Source organism: Oratosquilla oratoria, chromosome 6 (assembly GCF_046742065.1).
Source record: "Oratosquilla oratoria isolate Oo_2021 chromosome 6, ASM4674206v1, whole genome shotgun sequence".
Classification (NCBI taxonomy): domain Eukaryota; kingdom Metazoa; phylum Arthropoda; class Malacostraca; order Stomatopoda; family Squillidae; genus Oratosquilla; species Oratosquilla oratoria.
This window is the reverse complement of record NC_134782.1, coordinates 78,863,550-78,879,620: the sequence shown is the minus strand read 5'-3', so window position 1 is coordinate 78,879,620 and position 16,071 is coordinate 78,863,550. Positions and strand designations below refer to the sequence as shown.

At 40.1% G+C, this 16,071-nt stretch overlaps 1 protein-coding gene across 3 annotated transcripts in view; it reads right to left on the bottom strand.

The window, feature by feature from the left end:
* Ccz1 (vacuolar fusion protein CCZ1) overlaps positions 1–16,071 on the bottom strand; it is a 154,646-nt gene that overhangs the window by 127,232 nt on the left and 11,343 nt on the right. For 2 of the 3 annotated variants that reach the window (XM_076187385.1, XM_076187383.1), the window contains exons 2-4: positions 12,778–12,875; positions 12,468–12,561; positions 527–733 (exon numbers count right to left, since the gene is read on the bottom strand). In XM_076187385.1, coding sequence (XP_076043500.1) covers positions 527–733; positions 12,468–12,561; positions 12,778–12,875 — 399 coding nt within the window. The remainder of the gene's footprint in view (positions 1–526; positions 734–12,467; positions 12,562–12,777; positions 12,876–16,071) is intronic. The other variant, XM_076187384.1, reaches the window with a different exon arrangement.

Genomic DNA, 16,071 nt, shown 5'->3' with positions numbered 1-16,071 from the left:
TTACTATGAAATTAACATAATATTCTATCTACTACATTAAAGAAAAGATAGAAAAAGTGTGGAAAGTAGATGTGAATGGAGTGAATTTGGAAGAACAAGAATTGACTGAATTTGGTAGGGAGAACAAGAATGAAGTGGATGGATAGGGGAAGGTGGTGGCATTGGATGCACAAGGAATGTCTGGTGAACAAGAAAAAGTGCAAAAGATACAAGTGTATGAACGTATATTACAAATGGATGAAGTAATGACTGGGCCAGAAGAGGTTGCCTTTCAATGAAATATAATGAAGAGGTGACCAGATCTGGCTGTCAGGGCCCATGAGGTCCTAAGATGGGAGGAGCAATGAATGTGTTTGGATGGGTGTGATTTAAGCAAACCACTCATCTGTAAGGGGGAATATGCCCTACATATGTACATATATATATATGGCTGCAACAAATTAAACTTTGAAGTTTACAGAAAAAGTTCTCAAATTCTGAGTCTAGCACATGAGGTAACCTATTATTCAAAACTAGAGTAACTTACCGTGCTGAAGAAAGAGTTGAGGGTTGCTTTGAGTCCTTGCACACCTCCAGAAGAGAGAGCAGCAGCAAAGGAGGAGTGCAGGAGAGTGAAAGCCCTGTAGGCATGCTTTAGGTGCGACTGATAAACTACATCTTGTACCTCCTCACCCTGGTACTCTTTAACTAGGCCCATGTCACGCTCTCGACTAATCCAGCCAACACCTATGGTCTACAATCAGGGATATAACTGATATAAAACTGTGAAATGAAAAATAAAAAGGAATAATATAATTCAAAAGAATTATCCAAAGAATTATCTTTGGATAAAGAAAATATATATAATATATATATATATATATATATATATATATATATATATAGTCATCCCTCATTATTTGTGGGTTTTTTATCCGCAGTTTTGACTATTTGCGGATTTCAATTGGAAAAAAAAAAAAAAAAAAAAGACTTGATTGCACACGCTGGGCCAGGCGTCACTGCTGACTATTGTGTGTGCATGATACTTTAGAATAAAAATATTAAATTCACCAGAGGTTTTATTATACGTATATTGAGTCTGTTTCATTGCCTCCATATTTTAGTGGTTGAATATGATTGTATTTCTTCACTTTGGCTCAAAAAAAAAAAAAAAAAAAAAAAAAAATGTTGACTGTGCATGCCGGGCCAGGCGTCACTGCTGACTATTGTGTATGATACTTTAGAATAAAAATATTAAATTCACCAGAAGTTTTATTACATGTATATTGAGTTTGCCTCTGGCGGCACCAAGCAGTTTAACTCAATGACTCAGCCCCGTCACTGCGTGGGTTAACATCTCGATAGTTCTCTCTCCCTGCACACCCATTCTTTTTTTTACTCTCACTGAGTAATAATAATAATAATAACAACAATAATAATAATAATAATGAAAATAATAATACTGTTGGCACAATAACTATTCATATAATTTCTTGGCATTTATTCTCAGTTTCATATTTCTCATAACAATGACACTTGGGTAGTAGAGTATGTATTCTTACTTCATCAAATCTTTTTACTTGCGATTCTTCCGATAATTTGAGTCTTTATGACAAAAGGGAATACGCTCCACCATTGACCATTGGGAAATGACCAGGTTGTGCTCCAGATCGTTTCTGTTAATGGTCATTGGATTAGTGCAATGGTATAGTCTCTGGCCATATTGTAATATTCTTAGTTTATCAAGTGTTACTAAATTATACTTGTTAACTGCTGATATATGAGAAGTGAATTTATTATAAATGGAAGACATTTAACCTCGTCACTCTGGGTCACATCGCACGTCTGGCAGCATCAGCTGCCCGACGTGCGATGTTGCGTCATAATAATCACATTATAAAAAATAAAGTCAGTGCTCAATTGTTCGTTCTCTTTCACCCGTGTATTTTGATAACCATAGAAAATATGATGAAGCCAGTTTAGAGAGAATGAAGGTTACATAGGTACGACCACAATAAATATAATCAAGATGGCGACGTCGGCATCATCGAGAACCCACTTGCTCCTCATGCCGCCTGCGTTGGCGTCACCGTATGGAAGTGGTTAAAGCATGTTTCAACTGTAAGAGAAGTGTGGCTAGAATGAAGCATAAGAGTGCGAGTTTTGGCGGTGATATTCCATGGATTTTCAATTGTTTTCTCAAAAAGAGTATTTGCAGTTTTAGCCATTCATGGGGGTTTTGAGAACGTATCCCCCGCGAATAACGAGAGATGACTGTATACTGTATATATGTATATATATATAGAGCCATAGCTCCTTACACATAACACCCTATCTGTATGGGTCAATTTAATTATGCTTAATTGGCATATATTGACAGAGCAATGAATAATGATATAGTTATATCAATATAACAGGGTCTATATACAAACACCTCATTCCAGACGCCCATTCATTAATGTAACCATCACCAACCACCCATGTGATCCACATACATGCAACATGGTAATTGTCCTTGGTAAAACCTCAATTATTGCAGACTTCACAGATTTCCCCATCTGAAAACACTTGACTAAATGCTACATACATACATATACCAAGGCTTTTTTTCCCCCTTACAAGGGAGGTAGCCAAAAAGGTAAAGGCATAAAATCATTCCCACCCATTCCATCCCTGAATACACTCCACACCCCTCAGCACATCCACAGCAAGGCTGCTTCATTAAATCGGCGACCCCTCTTCTCCGTCCCCCCATGCATAAAAGGAGAAGAGAGGGAGAAATCCCTTCGGGCTGCGTCAAATTTTGCTCACACATACTACCTCACCCCCCCCCCCATCCACCCGCCCATTCCACCTCATGCATCACAAACTCATCTATATACACCCATTCTCCATTCACCCCTGTCTTCTGCCCTCTCCCATCCTTCCTCAACACATTCCCCTCTTCCCCAAAGCCCCCTTCATCCCATCCATCCACCTCATCCTAGGACGTCCCTTCATGTTCACTCCCTCCACATCTGCCTTCCATACCTCTTTTACTAGTCTTTCTTCACTCATTTTTTCCATGTGTCCAAACTCTTTCATCAACCCTATCTTCCAACTCCCTTTCCACTCCTGTTCTCCTCCTCACCTCATCATTTCTCACTCTATCCAGCCTAGTAACCCCCATCATACTTCTCAGACACCTCAGACACTCTCCCAAACTCTGTCACCAACTTCCTCAATCTCTCCTCCGATCCTGCCACAAGCACAGTGTCGTCCGCAAACAACAGCTGGCTCACCTTCCACTTTTCTTCATTTTCTTTAACCATCTCCAATCCCTGACATATAACAAACAACGCCCCCACAACATGATGCCTAATGTCACCAGAGAGAACCCTTGAACCCTTTCTTATACCTACCCCAATTACATTGTCATCCTCAGCCACTCAAGCCACACCTACCAGGTTGCCGACCAGCCATCCCTACCATTCAGAAGAACAGACCATTGTGAAGGAGACACTGCCTGTCTTCAACTTCTCATATCTTCAATCAAAGTCCCTGGAATCAAGCCACATGATTCCCTTCAGCTCCATATCAAACTTCAATCAAATCACATCAACTTCAAGCAAGCCCAGCGCATCATTATCCATACACCATCCCTCTACTAACTGCTCCCTTCGAGACAACACTCTGACTTTTGCTGACTCCCACAGCTGTGACCTGCAGTTGTAGTCACCTTAGAATTGGTGGTATAATCGAGACTCAATTTCAAACCACATCTTTAATCAAGACCCCAGAATCGAGGTATCAAACCACAGGATTCCATTCAGCATGTTTCCAAGCAAACAACACACCTATACACCACCCCTCCACTAACCGCTCCCTTTGAGACAACATTCTGACTTCTAAGAACATCTGCCAATCCCCAGAAGTGTGACCTGGAGTTGTAACCATCTTAGAATTGGTGAAATCATAAGGCATTCAATTTTAAACCACCTGGTGGCAGTATGCTACCAATCAGATGAAAGCTGTTTGCAGAGAGACAGCTGTCAGAGTAGAAAAAAATGTCAACTCAATGCATCAAGATTCCAATCAGCTATGCACACCTCCCAGGTGATCAAACCACAGGATTCCATTCAGCTATGCCCACCTTCCAGGTGATCAAACTTCAATCAAACCACAAGACTCCATTTAGCTACGTCCACTTCCCAGGTGATAAACCCTCAAGGTTCCTCAGCTACACCCACCTACCAGATGATCAAACTTCAGTCAAACCACAAGAATCCCATTAGCTTCAAGCACCTCCCAGCAAGAGAGCATCTATACACAACCTCTCACCAACACACCTGCCTGACAAGCAACACAAATCCGCAAGCTCAGCACATATCCCACTCGGTAATACCACCGACCTCTCTGCTCCAAACAGAAACCAGGCAACTCCAATCAGCTGTAGAGATCCAGCACACCAACTTGAAGGCTGACCCGGTACCCCAACAACTTCAGTAATGACGCATTGGACCCAGGCTGATGAGACTCATCTAGAGGTATCTCCACACACGCTGTCCCCAACTAACATCACCAGTCATCATGAGTATAAACCACTAACTCCCTTTTATAATTCAGGAGCCAGAAGTGAACCTGCCCTCTACCCACCTCCATCCTCTTCATGACCAGCAAGGACAGGAACTTTGTGACGGTTAAGCTTGGACCCACTTAACCTACTTGCTGCCCTCCACCCACCTTCACCCCCATCATGGCCAGCCAAACGAGGAACTTTGCAACAGTTAAGCATGGACCCACTTAACCTACCTTCTGCCTTCCACCCCTTTCTACCCATGACCAGAAACTTCACATCGGCTGAGCTCCTCATTTGACCACCTCAACACTTCTGCGTTGTTCAACTCTAGCCACCTCAACCTACCAACCACACCCTCCACCCACTGCCACCCTCCGCTTGAGCATTAACCAAAAATTGCAATCCCAGCAATATTACCAGAATCAACAACTTCAGTTTATGTCAGTCTCTAACTACCCACAGGGCCAATGACAGTACTACCCAAGCAATACTACTCTTCAGCTATCATCACATAACGTACCTTTTCCCAAATCTTTACACATATAAACACATTTAATATAAATAGCATGTCACAAGTGCTTACAAATAATGCACTAAAACAAATTCCACATACCAAAGACAAAGTGATCACATAATTCACTCCCAATTCTTCAAATCAATGTAGCATCCAACAGAATATCTACATTCATAAGATGAAAGTAATTCATATACAACAAATTCTCCAATCCACATAGATCTACCAAAAATAACTCTACATATCACCCAACAGCTAATACAAACATATACAGATATAGAATACCAAACACCATATAAACATATCAAACCTCAGTTATAGACCTCAATAATTAACAAAACATCTCCCAGTGCAATTTTGACAATATACTTACGAGATTTTTTTTGTTCAAAACTCGGTCTATATAAATATCAAAGACATTCACCTCCCAAATACAAGCTACATTATCACCTCTGCCATTATGTACTCAAATATTTAACCCATATATAACAATTCAATATCACATCAACCTTAGACTAAACCAAAGCTAAACCCAACAAAATGCTCACCTCAGCATCCCCAACCACAGCTTTTGCCCCAAGGAAATCTATCAGGCAGTCAAAGCCAACACATATCAAAATAAGACAAACCAAAGAAAACACAACAAATCCCACAATGAACAAAACCAACACATAAAACCATGCCACTAGAATGAATTATTCCACCTACAGATGCAGACATCATGCATTTTGATATGTTACAAGGAACTCTTTCCCACTATATATAAAAAAACCCTCTTCTTCATTCTGACTGTGATGCCCCGGAATAATACACAATTATATAAAACTCAAAACTATACTAACTCCATCTGTTGCCAACATAATGTAACCATCTCCAATACATTTGTCGATACTTAACCACTTCACTCCAGACTTAAATCTCGCGGGCAGCAGCCAATGCCAGCCGTACGTGTTGTAATAATACTCGCATCATAAAATATAGTCACCGCTTATATCGATCGTTCTCTCTTTCACCCGCGAATTTTGAAAACTACAGAGAATGGGATTCAGGGCACATTTGGGAGAATGTAAAAACACAGGGGCGACTACAATTAATATAATCAAGACGCCGATATGGCAGCTTCGCGAATCCACTTGCTCCTCATGACGCCTACGTAGGCGGCACCGTATGGAAGGGGTTAACATACAAAATATTACCACCTTACCAACTCAACTCTGAAATGATTTAGCTCAAACCCAACCAAGATATGAAAATCACACAAATTTCAAGAAAGACATATTCTCAAAACTTCCCACTCAAAGACGATGAATAATAATTTTATACCATATTCTAAACCCATACATGTAATATATACCTCCATCTCAGACTTATTTTTTTTAAACTCAAAGGTTAACTGCTTTGAACAAACACCAATACCCACAGCTTTCCATAATCTATGTACAAGATTGATGATAAGAACAGCAACACCATTTATAGAAATAACAATTTCCCACAAAATATAGCCAATAATCATTTATGAAACAAATATTAGCAACATTTAACTCATACATACATATACCAAGGCTTTTTCCCCCTTTCAAGGGAGGTAGCCAAAAAGGGAAAGGCATAAAAACACTCCCACCCATTTCATCCCTAAATACACTCCACACCCCTCCCACCCTCCCTCTCATCTGAGCACCTCCTGGATGACGGGTCATCCCTGCACCTTGCCCACCGCCCTGGGTCAGAAGCAGTGTCGCAAGACACAGCACATCCACAGCAAGGCTGCTTCATTTAGTCGGCGACCCCCCCTCTCCGTCCCCCATTGCATATAAGGAGAGGACGGGGAGAAATCCCTTCGGGCTGCGTCAAATTTTGCTCACACATACTACCTCACCCCCACCCCCCCTCCCATTCCTCCTCATGCAATCACAACATCATCCATATACAACCATTCTCCACTCACCTCTGTCTTCCGTCCTCTCCCTTCCTTCCTCAACAGACATTCCCCTCTTCCCCAAAGCCCCCTTCACCCCATCCATCCACCTCATCCTAGGACGTCCCCTCATGTTCACTCCCTCCACATCTGCCTTCCATACCTCTTTTACTAGTCTTTCTTCACTCATTCTTTCCATGTGTCCAAACCATCCTAATATTCTTTCATCAACCCTATCTCCCAGCTCCTTTTTCACCCCTGTTCTCCTCCTCACCTCCTCATTTCTCACTCTATCTAGCCTAATGACCCCCACCATACTTCTCAGACACCTCATCTCAAACACATTCAAACTCCTTCTCTCTTCTTCTCTTATGTTCCACGTTTCTGCCCCATACAGTGCTGTTGGCACAATCACTCCTTCATACAGTCTCCTCTTCGCATCCATTCCTAAATGTCTATTCCTCATTACACTCTTTAATCCACCAAGGCATTTACTCGCTTCTCTCAATCTACATTCTACCTCCACCTTCACTCCACCTTTTCCTGCTACACTTGCACCCAAGTATCTAAAACTATCCACTTCCTCCAGTCGCTCTCCCTTAATGTTCACTTCCAGTCTACTGCCACTTTCACCCCTTGTACATCTCATCACCTTACTTTTACCCACATTTATCTTCAGCTTTCTTCTATCACATACTCTCCCAAACTCTGCCACCAGCTTCCTCAATCCCTCCTCCGATGCTGCCACAAGCGCAGTGTCATCCGCAAACAACAGCTGGCTCACCTCCCACTTTTCTCCATTTTCTTTAACCATCTCCAATCCCTGACCCACTACCCTTGCATTCACCTCTCGCACCACCCCATCCATGTATAAGTTGAACAGCCAGGGCGACATAACGCATCCTTGACAAAGTCCCACCTTTACCTCAAACCACTCACTCTCTCCATTTCCAATCCTGACACAAGTTCTACTACTCTCATAAAAACTCTTGACAGCTCCTAAAAGCTTTCCTCCTATCCCATAAATCTGCATAACCTCCCACAGTGCCTTTCTGTCTACCCTATCATAAGCCTTTTCCAGATCCATAAAAGCCCAAAAAACATCCTTCCCCTTTCCTATAGCTTTCTCACATATCTGTCTTACCACAAAGATCTGATCTACACAACCTCTACCTGTCCTAAATCCACACTGTTCCTCACCAATTACTCCTTCTGTTCCTCTCCTAATCCTCTCAATCAAGATCCTCCCATAAGCCTTCCCAACTACACTTAACAAGCTAATCCCTCTGAAACTACTACATTCACACTTGTCCCCTTTTCCTTTGTAAAGAGGAACTATACAGGCACTCCTCCAGTCCTCCGGTACTCTACCCTCTCTCCAGCAAACATTGAATAACCTCACCAACCAGTCCACCATCACTTGACCTCCCTTTTTCAGACATTCTGCATGGCATCCATCCAGACCAGGTGCCTTACCTACTTTCATCATCTTAACAACTGCCTTCACCTCATCCTTCCTTATTTCTCCTCCATTCTCCTCACTCATAGACAGTCCAATCAACTTTTACAACTTCTCACAGAAACAACCAAAAACATAAATCCCAAATTCCTACACTATAATCCTATCTGTAAATGGATACCTCCATGTCAATTTATATACAGTCGAACCTCGAAAGCCCGGACTAATTGGGGGGAAGGGTGGTCCAGTCATGCCAAACATCCGGTCATCGAAAATATCGCCCTAATACCCGTAGATTTTCATAGCGGTATACGTATAGGTAATGTATGATATGGCATAGAAACACATAAGAATAATACTCTGTAATAATAATGCTATACTAATAATTCTGCAATAATAACTGTAATACAGGCATGTAAATGTACTGTATATACAGTGTACTGTACTGTATTTTTTATTATGTACACTGTAAATATCGGAAGGTATGCACGCGGGACAGTGGTGGCAGTCAGGGTTGCCGCGTTTTCTACACTGCCGTGTAGAATGGGAGTGTTGCCATACCGGGGCATACATTTTTCTCGGGCGTGTGCAGACTTTCATAGCAAGATATACTTGTCAAACTTTGACAATGTAGTGGTTCTAGTTTTTTTATTCTTGAATGTATATAAGGCCCCCATGCCCTAACATATTCAGTAAGATATAAAAATAATTTTTTCTTATATTATTATCGCTAAAAGAAAGCTGAAACTTTAGCGTAGAATTTTTGTCTACACCGTAAAAATGTATCTTTTGGGGTATAATATTTTATAAGTAATACAATTACCAATAAAAGTCATATTTTGAAGTACCATTTATTATTTGATAACTAGTTCTATGATTTTTAAACAAAAGTTTGAGTTTTTTAACGTTTTTAACAGCCCGCTATGTAGAAAAAATTTCCTCATGTCCTTGTGCAGTTGCCACATGCCGCTATTTTACTAAGTTTTGGTACAAAATTCTACGAAACAACAGCCCTGGTGGCAGCTTGACTGGGCCGGGTTTGAGTACACGTGTACGGCTGTCGCTGCCACCTATCGGACAAATAGGGAACTTTGCTTGAAAAGTCCGCCCTTTGTTCATTTTGACCAGTCATATGAGGGTCCGGGTATTCGGGGTCCGGGCTTTCGAGGTTCAACTGTATATATGTATTTACCAAAATGAACTAAAACTTATTTAGCCTTACACAAACAACTAAATGATATTTTTAGGATGTCATGTCTTCAGTAAAGCTATACCTCTAGTGAAAGTTTACCCAAATACAAACTACATATATCTCATAGAAAAGAGATGATCAAACTAAAGCCACAAAACTTTCATTGAACAGAGAAAACACAATTAGTGCAAAATGCAAACAAAAATCATTCTCACTGGAAAGAGAATGTGCATGCAAGTGAAAATATTTTTACATAACTTTAAACACATCCAAGATGTGATAATATAGGTAAACCCCCCTTTTTACTTATTCAAATAAATTTTACAAGTCAATGTCTTCCACTAGCAACTTGACAAATATTAATATCTTCATATCTTTTTGTAATTTTGTATGCCAAACCCCAATGTCATGACCTTAACCCAAGGTTGGAGAGGCAATGTAACCATTACTGACCATCACCAACCATTACAAAGGATTACAAAGGCGGAGCATGCCGACAGGAGACCTTTTGATCCATATCTAGGTCGGATGCCGAAAAAAAAAAAAAAAAAAAAAAAAAAAATCATATAATAAATTAAAACTGTAATAATGTAAAAATAACAAATAAAATACATAAATAAATGCATAGGAATAGTTGAATAACAAACAAACAGGTAAATAGTAAATGATTATAAATTGACATATAACTAATAATAAATGAAAATCAGACAGACAAATTATAACAAAAAAAAAAAAAAAATAATAATATAACATAAATTATAATCATTACAGCATCTTACTTAGGTATTTATCTAAATGATTCTTAAAGCTTCGAACTGAACTACATTGGACTACCTGTGCAGGAAGTTTATTCCATTCATTAACTACACGGTTGGCAAAGTTGTTTCTACCTACTTCCAAATTGAATCTATTTCCGGACAGTTTGAGACCATTGTTTCTTGTCGGATTCTCATTCAATGTGAAAATTTTGTCACTTTTGATGTTGTCAATTCCCTTTAAAATCTTAAAGACCTGTATCAAGTCACCTCTGAGTCTACGCTTTTTTAGGGAAAACAGATTCATATGCTTAAGTCGATTTTCGTATGATTTATTTTTGATATTTGGAATCAGTTTTGTGGCTCGCCGTTGTACTTTTTCCAGTCTGTCAATGTCTTTAATGAGATTCGGTGACTATACAGAAACAGCATATTCCAAATGTGGACGAACTAACGATTTATATAGCTTGTTAATGAGTGATGGACTTTTGAAATCAAAAGATCGCGCAATCAATCCCAGAATCTTATTTGCTTTCTCAGAGGCTGAAATACACTGCTTGGATGATTTGAGGTCGTTACTGATAATTACGCCGAGATCTTTTTCACTATCCACTTTTGTTAACGAATTTCCAAATAACTTGTAATCGTACTTACTGTTATTTTTACCTATGTGCATTACCTTGCATTTACTTGTGTTAAATTTCATTAGCCACTTTTCAGACCATTGCTGTAATTCATCTAAATCTTCTTGAATATCTAATTGGTTTGAGTGATCATTTGCCACTCCACACAGTTTTGTATCATCAGCAAATTTGGGAACAGTAGATTTTAGTCCATGGTCTATATCATTTATATATACTATGAATAGAAGTGGCCCAAGAACGGAACCCTGAGGAACTCCACTTGCAACACTTTTCCATCCAGAAGCTTTTCCATTTAAAATAACTCTCTGTTTTCGACCTTTCAACCAATTACTAGTCCAACCTAATAGGCTACCACTTATTCCATGCAAAGCTAATTTAGTAAGTAGTCTTTCGTGTGGGACGGTATCAAAAGCTTTTGCAAAGTCTAGATATATTAAATCTATTTTGTTTCTTTTGTCATAATTCGAGATAACTGTGTTGTAGAATTCGAGTAAGTTAGTCACGCAAGAACGTTTCCGTCTGAAACCATGCTGGCTATCATTTATCATAAGGCAAACAATGCCCCCACAACAGAAGATGCCTAATGTCACCAGAGAGACCCATTGAACCCTTTCTCGTACCTACCCCAATTACATTACCGTAACTTAACATATATACACCATATCTAGCCACACCCACCAACCATACAACCCCTATATAATGGAACGAACACCCATAACTATATTTAATAACACATCTCACATATGGCAACCCACAAACTCCCTTTATTATGACAGCTATGCCACCAAGAGATAGGACTGCACCAGGTCAAATACCTGGCAGGAGGACTGCCAAGGTCACCAACCCAGCATAGGACTGCCCAGGTCAAGTACCTGGCAGCAGGACTGCCAAGGTCAAGGCCCGGCACTAGAAGTGCCTAGGTCACATATCTAGCACTCGGGACTGCCTAGGTCACATATCTAGCATTCGGGACTGCCTAGGTCACATATCTAGCACTCGGGACTGCCTAGGTCAAGGACCTAATTGTACATAATCTTCGTACATGAATGAACCCAAGAAAGTCCAGCAGAAACTTTACCTCACCTGCTAAATTACCATTACATGTGGCAAAACACATTTGTTTTGTTACATTAATTGAATAGTTCATTATGTGAATCTAGTCCAAGCAACACTCATACCCCATATTGAAAACATTAAATATCAAATACATTTTGCTCAGTTCACTTTTCTAATTTCAGCTCATGTGAATATTTTTTTTTACAGTTTGTTATTCATTAAATCAATCAACTGTTGCCTTAAGTTTCACTTAGTGGAAGACCCACAGCCATCTCTCCTTTCACAGGCAAAGAGGAAGCTTTTCATTTAATAGTCTAGAAATACTTGTACTTACAGCAATCTTTAACTACCCTTGGAACTACAACAGAATACTATCCAGAAAAGAATGCACATACCATCACCATCCATATATTCTGCTCAGGTTGGTAAAACACTTGACGAGTTTTCTGTGTGTGTAAGCTTTCACAGTCTTCAGTCTTGTTGAACTGGCTATGAAAAGAATAAAAATATATATCAATGGTACGAACAACTGCTGCATAAATGCCAGCATAATCTTCCTCTTACATTAAGCATTACAGCAACTATTCAATAGTTTTTCAACCAACATAGTTCTAAGGAAGAACTTATGAACATGAAATTCTCTAGACTGAAGAAAACTGACATTTTTGAGGCACAGATCTATGGTAATTGGTTCTACATTTTTACCTGGCAAAGCGTGTGATTGCCTCCGCAAGCCCAACTTGGCGGACTTGTGTATCCAATTCTGTTGAGGATGGATGATAATACAGGACTTTTTCATGTTCCTAAAGAGAAAATTATCATCCTGAGTACACATTTATATGGTTGTTTCACTGGATATGAATACAACCTAAACCTTAAGGAAAAAATAACAAGAAAATTTCTATGGCACCCTCTTAGTGGTAAATTCAATATATGGATTATCTCAATTATCTCTTCTGTACCATGAGCCATTTCCTTCCATTCTAGTTTCTATCAGAAAATTCTATTATCTTTCTGGCATTCCCTCAGTAATATTGGGATTAACTGGCAGAGCAATGCAATAAAAAATCATGCTATAACAGCATTCACGTCTCTCTTCTAAAACCCAAAATATAAGTATTGACATGCAACATATCTATTCTGAACTATCAGCCCCATCTGCCATCTCCTTTTCCAACCCTGCTCTCCTTCTCACCTCCTCATTCTATCCAACCTTTTAACCCCTATTTTAGTTATTCTATCTATATACAAAGAGTTTTTTATCCCTTATCAGAGAGAGAGCCAAGTCAAAAGCACATAACCATTCCACTCCCCACCCCTTCCTCCCTCTAATCTTTCCTCACAGATTACAAAGGTGGAGCATGCTGACAGACCTTCTGGCCTATAACTAGGTTGGATGAATATAAATAAATAAATAAATAAATAAAATAATAATAATAAAATATATATATATATATAAAAATAAAATAAAATATATATAATAATGATAAATAAACAAATAAGAATTATAAAAATATAATAGTAAATAAAATAAATAAATGCATACGTATCGTTCAATTATAAACAAACAGGTAGGTAGTAAATAATAATAAATTGACATATCACTAATAATACTCCTCCATTCAATAAGTAATGAGAAAATGTCAGGAGAGACATCAAATATGATTTGATCAAAATACTACTTCATGGTGAAGTGCACATACATATATTCTATAATATGACTAACTGTTAACTTTCTATATTTGTAGGTTTGAGTGCAGCGGTGGACATGGTGGAACCAGTCTGATTAGGTTTGCCGATCTGTGAACACTTGTCAAGATGCAGGGAAACATGGAGCAAAGTTACGCCATCAAATTTTGTGTTAAACTTAACCCCTTCCATACGGTGCCACACACGTAGGCGTCATGAGGAGCAAGTGGATTCGCGACACTGCCATATCGGCGTCTTGATTATATTTATTGTAGTCGCCCCTGTGTTTTTACATTCTCCCTAATCTGCTCTTAATCCCATTCTCTGTGGTTTTCAAAATTCACGGGTGAAAGAGAGAACGATTGATATAAGCCGTGACTATATTTTATGATGCGAGTATTATTACGACACATCGTGCGGCTGGCATTGGCTGCTGCCCGCGAGATTTAAGTCCCATAGTGAAGTGGTTAAGAAAACCAAACAAGAAGCTTGTGGAACGTTAACGGAGGCCTATGGGGATGAACAGATGAGCCAAGGAAGTTTATATGGGTGGTTTAACAGATTTTCTGAAGGAAATGAATAGGTTGAGGATGAACCCAGATTTGGAGCACCAAAAAGTGCATGCAAGGAGGAAAACATTGAGGAAGTGCAGAGGTTAGTGATGCAAGAGTGTCGAATATCTGTGAGTATGCTATCTGAAGCTGTTGGAATTAGTATTGGCACAATAAAGATGGTTCTGACCAAAGATCTAAAGCTCCACAAAGTCTGTGCCAAAGATCCTCTCCAACGACCAGAGGCAGTTTAATGTGGAATGTTGCACTGACACTCTCGAAATTATATAGGCTGATTCAGGTTTCCTGAATAAGGTAGTGACTTGTGACGAGAGTTGGGTGTTCACCTACGACCCTGAGAGCAAACGTCAGAGTGCGCAGTGGAAGCACGCAACCTCCCCCAGACCCAAAAAGGCAAAGATGAGCAGGTCGCAAGAGAAGCCCATGGTCATTCCTTTCTTTGACTCCCAGGGGCTCATTCACGTTGAATGGGTTCCTCAGGGTCAAACCATCAATTAGGAATATTACAGTGTGGATTTAGGGTGGGTAGAGGTTGTGTAGATCAGATCTTTGTGGTAAGACAGATATGTGAGAAAGCTATAGGAAAGGGGAAGGATGTTTTTTGGGCTTTTATGGATCTGGAAAAGGCTTATGATAGGGTAGACAGAAAGGCACTGTGGGAGGTTATGCAGATATACAGGAGAGGAGGAAAGCTTCTAGGAGCTGTCAAGAGTTTTTATGAGAGTAGTAGAACTTGTGTCAGCATTAGAAATGAAGAGAGTGAGTGGTTCGAGGTGAAGGTGGGACTCCGTCAGGGATGCATTATGTCGCCCTGGCTGTTCAACTTGTATATGGATGGGGTAGTGCGAGAGGTAAATGCAAGGGTAGTGGGTCAGGGATTGGAGATGGTTAAAGAAAATGGAGAAAAGTGGGAGGTGAGCCAGCTGTTGTTTGCGGACAACACTGCGCTTGTAGCAGGATCGGAGGAGGGATTGAGGAAGTTGGTGACAGAGTTTGGGAGAGTATGTGATAGAAGAATGCTAATGATAAATGAGGGTAAAAGTAAGGTGATGAGATGTACAAGGGGTGAAAGTGGCAGTAGACTGGAAGTGAGCATTAAGGGAGAGCGACTGGAGGAAGTGGATAGTTTTAGATACTTGGGTGCAAATGTGGCAGGAAAAGGTGGAGTGAAGGTGGAGGTAGAATGTAGATTGAGAGAAGCGAGTAAATGCCTTGGTGGATTAAAGAGTGTAATGAGGAATAGACATTTGGAAATGGATGCTAAGAGGAGACTGTATGAAGGAGTGATTGTGCCAACAGCACTGTATGGGGCAGAAACATGGAACATAAGAGAGGAAGAGAGAAGGAGTTTGAATGTGTTTGAGATGAGGTGTCTGAGAAGTATGATGGAGGTTACTAGGCTAGATAGAGTGAGAAATGAGGTGGTGAGGAGGAGAACAGGGGCGGAAAGGGAGTTGGAAGATACGGTTGATGAAAGAGTATTAGGATGGTTTGGACACATGGAAAGAATGAGTGAAGAAAGACTAGTAAAAGAGGTATGGAAGGCAGATGTGGAGGGAGTGAACATGAGGGGACGTCCTAGGATGAGGTGGATGGATGGTGTGAAGGGGGCTTTAGGGAAGAGGGGAATGTCTGTTGAGGAAGGACGGGAGAGGACAGAAGACAGGGGTGAATGGAGAATGGTTGTATATGGATGATGTTGTGATGCATGAGGTGGAATGGGAGGGGGGATGGGGGG